Raw genomic sequence first — 9,724 nt, forward strand, 5'->3', positions numbered from 1 at the left:
GTTCTCCGCCTGTTGCTTGCGGAAAACCTCTATTAGGAGATCACCCGATCCCAAAGGCTTAACAGATTTGACATCGCCGGCAATGCCTTTGATGCCCTTTCGCAATATTAAGGGTGATAAACCTGCAGTGGTCTTGCCGCTCTGTGTAGAGGACATGACCAGAAACTGTGGGAATGTGTTTGTTGTATCGCTTTTTGTTTGTTGATTTGTGGTTGATTCCTTTTGGGGAGATTTTGGATGTAGTTCATTTTGTTTGTTTTGGGAAGCCATCTTTAAGAGTTTATACTATTCGCTAGCTGTGCCCCCACCCACCTCGGAGCCCAACAGGGGGACACTGATGATGACATGGATGTCCAGTGTCAAAGTGCCAGGGTTACACAGATAGTATACTCGGAAGGATATTTCGAACGAAAATAATTCAAATCAAGCTTGCGAAAGCACGCTCGCAAGATTGTACACCCACAAGCTCGATCAGAATCAAGACAATCCAAACTAAACTCACGATTGACCCTAAGCCACCGCCTTCTTGGAAATCTACGAACCAAGGGCTCGGCATGACCAGCCGATTGATAATACAGGGCCCATATTACCTCTCGTCTAACCGGAGTCTGAAGCCAAAGTGGTGTGTAGCAGTAAAAAAAGGAAGAAAAAAGAGCAAAACCTATTCAACCACCAGGACCTTCTTCCCCCGGATACGAGATGCAACCCACGGCAAACAGGTTGGCTCAAATTGGAGCTGCTGTGAAAGCCTTCAGCTACACTGATATCACGCGGACGCACATCACACCCCCAAAAGTGGTGTGCATCCGCAAGAGACCAGTGCACCCAGTCTCGGGACGTGGACCCAGCTTTCATGGAGACCACAACATAAACACAACTGGATATCACAGATATATATGATTAAAAAGGCAATACCAAAATCATGGCAGAAAAATTAAAGAATTCAGACATATCAAAATATGATTTCAATGATAAACATGAACATTTAAAAGTATCACTATACCATACGAAACAATGTTTATCAATTGAAAAAATCACAAATAAAAATCTATATAGAATTTGGTTCAAAAGACACCTGAACAGCCTATAGCCAACATAGCCTGGTAGAAAACATTTATACATCTTAGTAAATCTGATTTAGAACATAAATTAGAAAAATCGCTCGAGTTTACTTTCAATAAAATTGATGATAACAGAATAAAAGTGTTTAAATGGAAGCTTATCAATAGAATTTTGGTCAATAACTCACTCCTTTGCAAATGGAAAATAAAAAACAATCCGCTATGTATTCTTTGTGGGATTGAGGAAAATTATGAACACTTTTTTGTAAGATGTAAATATATAAACTCATTCATTCTTCGCATCAATGAATTGTTTCGAACACTAGGATACTGTAAAAATATGATCACATTAGAAAATATAGTGCTGGGCTATAAAATAGACTATGAGATATATGAAAATATAAATTTCATACTCACGTACATTTCTTTTTTTATTTATAAGGCATATTACACAAGTGATTGTAAGCAAAAAAATGTAAACATTGAACAGCTACTCAGACAAGAAGTACACTTTGTTTGCAGAACTAAAAACGTAAAAATTTACCTCTTTCAAATGTAATGAAAACAGTATGTGCTTTTCTGGGTATTAATCCAACCTCTGACATCTTATAAGGTGCATGCTGATGACAAATAAATCCAAAACTTGAAAATCCATAACACTGTCACCTTAATAGAAATAATCCTATCCACTTCACCCTAAACAGCAAACCTTCAAAAAAAAAAATAATAATTGCTTACATAATATATTCTAATAATAAAAAAAATACTGTTAGAGGTATCTTCATGATTCCAACTGTTCCGAAATCAGAATGATTTTTTTAGTGTTCCAGCAACATTCATGTATTTTATTTTTCTTACTTTTTGAGAAAATAAACTTTTTATGTCCCTGTTCCCCAGATGCAAAAATTCACTTGGAAGGTCTTTGTCACTACGGTGTTGATTCCAGTTGAAAGCAAGCGTTCTGACGCCCTTCGAATTTGCAAATTCAAACTCAACAAAAGTAGCGGAACAATATCAATAAACCAGATATTTTCAGAACTAATATGGAGATTAATCGGGCATAGAACTCGATACCAGGTAATAAGAATTTCCTATAACAGTTGCGATATGAAAATATTGCAATGTGAGTAAATAAATGATTAATTTCTTTTTTCTGATTACCATTTCTAAATTTGACGATTTGATCCCGAACATTCCAATGACGTCACTTTTTAGTCCTCTATGAGCCCGGGTGATTCGACATTGCAAGCTGACGTTTTGAAGGATTGAATAAGCATTCATTTGTGGTATTATGGTGGCAATTTGCACTCATGTACAGCTTAACATAGTTTAAAATAATAGCGTTACTTTATCTTGGAACATTTCATTATTTAAACGTCACTTTGACAAAAGGAAACAGTAGGCCTACATTTTGTACGTAGGCTACAATGTAAATCTTACAGCGTTTGTGGATACAATGCTTCATTTAGTTGATGAAATTCATGAAATATTGCACAAAAACATCATTAACATGCTTCTGAAGCATATAATTAATGATTTGAGTTGAATATGTTTGACATTGTGTGTAAAAAATCTAATTTGGTCTTTCGCCATCGAAAACCGATGAAACCGCGGTACCACTCGGTTGCGAGCAGCTATCGTGATTTTTTCGTGTTTTTTTCTCTTATTCATTCATTTTGAAGACTTAAGACTATCTCTGAGTCCAAAAGGTTTCGGCAATAGCATTCATTTTTTTAGCTCACCTGCCCGAAGGGCAAGTGAGCTTATTCTATGGTGCAGCGTCCGTCGTCCGTCCGGCTGTCTGTCCGGCCGTCCGGTGTCAACTTTTCCATTTAAACAACATTTTCTCCAAAACTTGGAGACCTAGACTCCGGAACTTTGACTTATAGCATGCTGGGATGAAGGGCTACAAAGTTTGTTCAAATGAATGACCTTGACCTTCATTCAAGGTCACAGGGGTCAAATAGGTGAAAATTTTTAACAGACTTCTTCTTAATAACCAAGAGGCCTAGAGACCTGAAAGTGGGCCTGTAACATTCTGGGATGAAGGACTACCAAGCTTGTTCAAATGAATGACCTTGACCTTCATTCAAGGTCACAGGGGTCAAAAAGGCTAAAATCTTTAAACGAATTCTCCTTAATAACCAAGAGGCCTAGGGACCTTATATTGGGCCTGTGGCATGCTGGGAAAGAGGGCTACCAAGTTTGTTCAAATGAATGACCTTGATCTCCATTCAAGGTCACAGGGGTCAAAAAGGCTAGAATCTTTAAACGACTTCTTCTTAATAACTAAACAGCCTAGGGACCTGATATTGGGCCTGTGACATGCTGGGATGAATGGCTACCAAGTTTGTTCAAATGAATGACCTTGACCTTCATTCAAGGTCACAGGGGTCAAATTGGCTAAAAAAAAATTAAACGACTTCTCCTTAATAGCCAAGAGGGCTAGAGACCTGATATTGGCATATGAAATGCTGGGATAAAGGGCTACCAAGTTTGTTCAAATGAATGACCTTGATCTCCATTCAAGGTCACAGGGGTCAAAAAGGCAAAAATCTTTAAACAAATTCTTCTTAATAACCAAACAGCCTAGGGACCTGATATTGGGCCTGAGGCATGCTGGAATCAAGGGCTACCAAGTTTTTCAAATCAATGATTTTGACCTTCATTCAAGGTCACAGGAGTCAAATAGGCTAAAATCTTTAAACGACTTCTTCTTAATAACCAAGAGGCCTAGGGACCTGATATTGGGCATGTGGCATGCTGGGATAGAGGGCTACCAATTTTGTTCCAATGAATGACCTTGATCTCCATTCAAGGTCACAGGGGTTAAAAAGGCAAAAATCTTTAAACGACTTCTTCTTAATAACCAAACAGTCTAGGGACCTGATATTGGGCCTGAGGCATGCTGGAATCAAGGGCTACCAAGTTTGTTCAAATGTATGACCTTAACCTTCATTCAAGGTCACAGGCGTCAAATAGGCTAAAATCTTTAAACAACTTCGTCTTAATAACCAAAAGGCCTAGCGACCTGATATTGGGCATGTGTCATGCTGGGATAGAGGGCTACCAAGTTTGTTCAAATAATTGACGTTGACCTTCATTCAAGGTCACAGGGGTCAAAAAGGCTAAAATCTTTAAACAACTTCTTCTTAATAAGCAAGAGGCCTAGGGACCTGATATTGGGCCTGTGGCATGCTGGGATCAAGGGCTACCAAGTTTGTTCAGATAAATGAGCTTGACCTTCATTCAAGGTCACAGGGGTCAAATAGGCTAAAATCATTAAAAGACTTCTTCTTAATAACCAAGAGGGCTAGAGACCTGATATTGGGCATGTGGCATGCTGGGATAGAGGGCTACCAAGTTTGTTTGAATGAATGACCTTGACCTTCATTCAAGGTCAAAGGGGTCAGATAGGCTAAAATCTTTAAACAACTTCTTCTTAATAACCATGAAGGCTAGAGACCTGATATTGGGCATGTGACATGTTGGGATGAAGCACTACGAAGTTTGTTCAAATGAATGACCTTGACTTTCATTCAAGGTCACAGGGGTCAAATAGGCTAAAATCTTTAAAAGACTTCTTTTTAATAACCAAGAGGCAAAGAGGCCTCTAATGTGCTAAGGGATGATATAAATTCTTATTTACTCTATTTGTTAAGTATGAACCATGTATGATTACCAGATTGCAGGTGCGCGATTCGGGCCCATTGGGCCCTTGTTTATATTTGAGTTGAATGCATCAAATCGGATCTGTTCCCTACATCGACTGTGCATTGTATAACATTAGGCCTACCTGTACCTCCAGTTATCGTGATTTTTCATGCAACTTAGTAGATTGTACGATGCATACGCAGTAGAAAGATATGATCTAAAAAAGATTGTATTGTACAATTTCTCAATGCATATAACTTTGATATTCCATGGTATAAAATAAAAACTGTCGGTTTCTCCGTATCAACATAACACGAGCCTGTGCTTCGTCTCGGCGAAATCTAACTCGTTCCTCTCAGGGGGTGTCTTCACCGACGTTCGAGCATATCAGAAAAAAAAAATTAATAAAATAACAAACAAAGATTATCGTATACCAGGTATATTAAAGAACAACAAAAAACTTCGTGATTTGTGATAAAAGTGTTATTATCATTTTTTCACTTTTCTTCATGCTGAAACAACAGCTACATGCACATTACATTTACAAATTTTTATTTTTCCTATAAGGAAATACTCAATCAAACATAATCAAAAAAATATCAATGTTATCTGCTTCTTATAAAAAAAAATCACTGTTTATAAAAAAGCAGAAATCTGGCTTAGTGTTAACGTGCAGATCTTCTGATCTTTCGATTTTCACCACCGGCGGCAATTTTTTTTTTTTTCTTTTTAATATATCATGCAAACATGCCTATTCAAACTATTCACAATATCTGGCGAGGGCTACATGTACATGTAGCTCTATTACTACAGAATAAATAATTATATAACTGAGGATTTACATCAGATATATACACGGTCAGTATCTTATAGTAGCTAGGCCAAGGACATGTCCTTGATTAGGCCTGTTAGTTTTATTTTGGTGTTGACAGGGAAAGACGAGATGACTCCTGTCTCCTGGACATTAAAACAAATCATTTATTTCATCTAGGCAAATAATAATTTGAAAATTTCATATACCGCCTGCAAGGCGACGTCCTAGGCCTATCGCTATCCACAATACATTCGATCGTGGTCTTATACATATGTATTGTGTAACTTTTAATTGATAATTCGATCCAGATATATCTGTCTTCGACAGTTATATTTAGAATTATGAATATGTGGAAGGAACGTATGTACAAGATAAAAACAACCCATCTCAACTGCTATTCCGGGACCGTGAAATGTAATATTGGTCACCTCAGCCCAAGCACAGGGGCACGCAAATTATTCATCATGTAAAATAATTCCTATGTACGTCATGTCCACATGACTGAAAATTGCGAAAAATGAATTATATATTATGTAAATATCGGTTAGCTTGTAATAATAATAATAGCAATAAACCGAATTACACAGACATATGTAAAGAATATGTTATGTTGTCATATCATAATCTTTATCAATATAAGTCAACGCATGGAATATCCGAATATGTGTTTTAAAAATTCAGAAATAACAGTTACAGTACTGTAATTGTTTAATAACACGTAATAAAAAAAAAATCCTCTCAAGACAAACAAACATGTGCTGCGAAATACGTCTAACTTTGCCACGAGGTACCACATACACTACACGTGGCAGCTTACAGGATGTTGTTTTAGTCACTTAGTCTCCTTCAGTCAGACTCTTGATGATAGAGACGTTCTGATTGTGAGTTCTCTCCCCTCTAAAGATCCTTACGTCAAAACAAGTATACGAGTTATTTCCCTTTTTTTTTGACAAAATCATGACATTAACTTGTACTAATATTATCTGTCTTTATTTTCAACAGAGAGATTATAATCATAATTAATATAATATATTTATTATAAAGAATAAACATATGTATGAATGATTTGAATGTCAGTATGAGAGAATCAAATTTGCTGAAGTTATGTATTTATTTGTAAAATAATATACGTAATATGCATTTCTTGAATAAAATATATGTTTAAAAGAAAGAAAGAAAAGAAAAAAAAATGTCTATTACAAAGTCATTAATTAAATAATGTCTAAAACTACAGAAGAAAAAAAAAATTAATGTTTCCCTTGATATTGTAACAGTAGTTATTATACCCATAACGAAGTTAAGGAGGGGGGAAGTATACTAGAATGTCTGTCTGTCTGTCTGTCTTTCTGTCTGTCTGTCTGTCTATCTGTAGACATAACTTTGTCTCCTCCTATACCACTTGACAGATTACGAAAATATTTTGGTACACAGAACCCTGACATAAAGGGGAGTTGATTAAACTATATTGGGGTCCCCTATTAATGAAGTTATTACTAAAGGAGTAGATATGATAGGACCAGTATTTGGCCTTAATTTTTCATGCCGAAAAATATTAACTCTGATCCACATCAATTTCACATCAATAAATACTATCATACTTGCCATTTATCAAAACATAACTTTTTATAACCATGTACACAATGTGCTCCACCTATGACGTCATCAAATTGATGATTTTCCTCTTCTGGCCAAATTTTGCTAGAAATTTATCATCTTAAGGTTAGAAAAGGCTTGAAATGGATTTGGCCGCCACCTTGGAGCAACTTTATATTTTGCATCGATATGCGTAAATACATGATACACTACATGTGAAAATCTCTTTCTGCTCCACGAAGGCGGCCACATTCATTTTTAGAGAAAACCACTCAAAAAGTATGATTTTTCAAGGATTTTTGTGAAAAATGGCGGGAAACTGCATGTTGATGACGTCATAGTGAACATAACTGGCACATGTGGGATATTTTCGGAATGTAATGTCTTTACTGGAGAATTAATTTTGGGGCCATATTCGAGTCTTAACGTACCTTCTCCTTTGTGCAGCAGGGGATATTAGTCGTCTACTCTGGCGACAGTTATAGTTTTGTTATAAGTGTTTAGCTACAATGATAGGAATGTCATGAGCTGATGTGAATGTGTCCAGATTAAAATACTAGAGTATCAATTCATATTCATAATAAAAATGACAAGAAAGGAGAGATTTTTATCCTATTGTATTATGACAGCTTGTTGGAGCAGAAGACAACAGCATTAGGTCGTCTGATGGTGCGGATCAACACAACATTTAGTAAGGATAGTTCTGATTGTTTGTCCACACTTTCCACTCTCCTGGAGTTTCTCCGCCTGCTGGTGGAGCTTCCACAAGACGGACCAGATCTGACTCGCACATATACACTCACACAAACAGAACTACGTGCAGTACTCTCATGGAATCCAAGCATGGAAAATCATCCTCTACTGGACTTGGAAAAACTTCTTGAGGTTATGTTTCTTTTTTTTTTGAGCAGGGGGGGGATTCTCAATTTATAGTTCTAAACTTCTCAAGGTTATATTTCTTATAATACCTAGTATCTAGTAATAATCACTAAAATGAAACAATAATATAGAGTTATCAACACTGGAAATAATGAATAATTAATATTTCTATTTTTTTATGGTTACAGGACAGTGCCAAGGAGGAGGAGAGTTTGGAAAGTCTACTAGATAATATGGTGAATCTGATGAAGATGCTGCGAGAACCAAGTCATGACACACAAGACAAGTCAGGTGACTGCAGGTCCCGATTTCTCAAAACACATTTTGGTCAAAATGTTTAACTTATTTTGACTTAAGTCTGCATTTTTAACCCATCTTCATCAGATGGTGGGCTATTCAAATCGCCTTTCATCCGTGGTCCGTTTGTCCGTCTGTCTGTTAACAATTTTTATTACAACTATTTCTCAAAAAGTACTGAAGGGATCTTTTTTCAAATTTCATATGAAGGTTCCTATAGGACTCTAGTTGTGCATATTGCATTTTTGGACCATTCAGTTAACAAGATGGCCGACTAACCGCCAATCTGTAATATAAAATATAATGGTTGTTTCATCCTTTGTCCCCTCAGCTGTAGTGGAGCCTGCCCTGTAATATAGAATTAATGGATGTTTCATCATTTGTCCCCTCAGCTGTAGTGGAGCCCGCACTGTAATATAAAATTAACCGATGTTTCATCCTTTGTCCCCTCAGCTGTAGTGGAGCCTGCCCTGTAATATAGAATTAATGGATGTTTCATCCTTTGTCCCCTCAGCTGTAGTGGAGCCCGCACTGTAATATAAAATTAACCGATGTTTCATCCTTTGTCCCCTCAGCTGTAGTGGAGCCTGCACTGTGATATGAAATTGACCGATGTTTCATCCTTTGTCCCCTCAGCTGTAGTGGAGCCTGCCCTGTAATGTAAAATTAATGGATGTTTCATCCTTTGTCCCCTCAGCTGTAGTGGAGCCTGCCCTGTAATATAGAATTAATGGATGTTTCATCCTTTGTCCCCTCAGCTGTAGTGGAGCCTGCCCTGTAATATAGAATTAATGGATGTTTCATCCTTTGTCCCCTCAGCTGTAGTGGAGCCTGCCCTGTAATATAAAATTAACCGATGTTTCATCCTTTGTCCCCTCAGCTGTAGTGGAGCCTGCCCTGTAATATAAAATTAACCGATGTTTCATCCTTTGTCCCCTCAGCTGTAGTGGAGCCTGCCCTGTAATATAAAATTAACCGATGTTTCATCCTTTGTCCCCTCAGCTGTAGTGGAGCCTGCCCTGTAATATAGAATTAATGGATGTTTCATCCTTTGTCCCCTCAGCTGTAGTGGAGCCCGCCCTGTAATATAAAATTAACCGATGTTACATCCTTTGTCCCCTCAGCTGTAGTGGAGCCTGCACTGTAATATAAAATTAACCGATGTTTCATCCTTTGTCCCCTCAGCTGTAGTGGAGCCTGCCCTGTAATATGAAATTGACCGATGTTTCATCCTTTGTCCCCTCAGCTGTAGTGGAGCCCGCCCTGTAATATAGAATTAATGGATGTTTCATCCTTTGTCCCCTCAGCTGTAGTGGAGCCTGCCCTGTAATATAAAATTAACCGATGTTTCATCCTTTGTCCCCTCAGCTGTAGTGGAGCCTGCCCTGTAATATAGAATTAACCGATGTAGAATTAACCGATGTTT

The 9,724-nt window shown here is 37.4% G+C and overlaps 1 protein-coding gene across 1 annotated transcript in view; it reads left to right on the forward strand.

Annotated features, from left to right (window-relative positions):
* LOC138316834 (protein virilizer homolog) overlaps positions 1 to 8,652 on the forward strand; it is a gene marked incomplete at its 5' end in the record, with an annotated part of 47,517 nt that extends 38,865 nt beyond the window's left edge. Inside the window, 3 exon segments of the mRNA XM_069258489.1 lie at positions 7,752 to 8,007; positions 8,190 to 8,292; positions 8,630 to 8,652. Coding sequence (XP_069114590.1) covers positions 7,752 to 8,007; positions 8,190 to 8,292; positions 8,630 to 8,652 — 382 coding nt within the window.
* Positions 8,653 to 9,724: the final 1,072 nt, after the last annotated feature.

Source organism: Argopecten irradians, chromosome 2 (genome assembly GCF_041381155.1).
Source record: "Argopecten irradians isolate NY chromosome 2, Ai_NY, whole genome shotgun sequence".
Taxonomy (NCBI): Eukaryota; Metazoa; Mollusca; class Bivalvia; order Pectinida; family Pectinidae; genus Argopecten; species Argopecten irradians.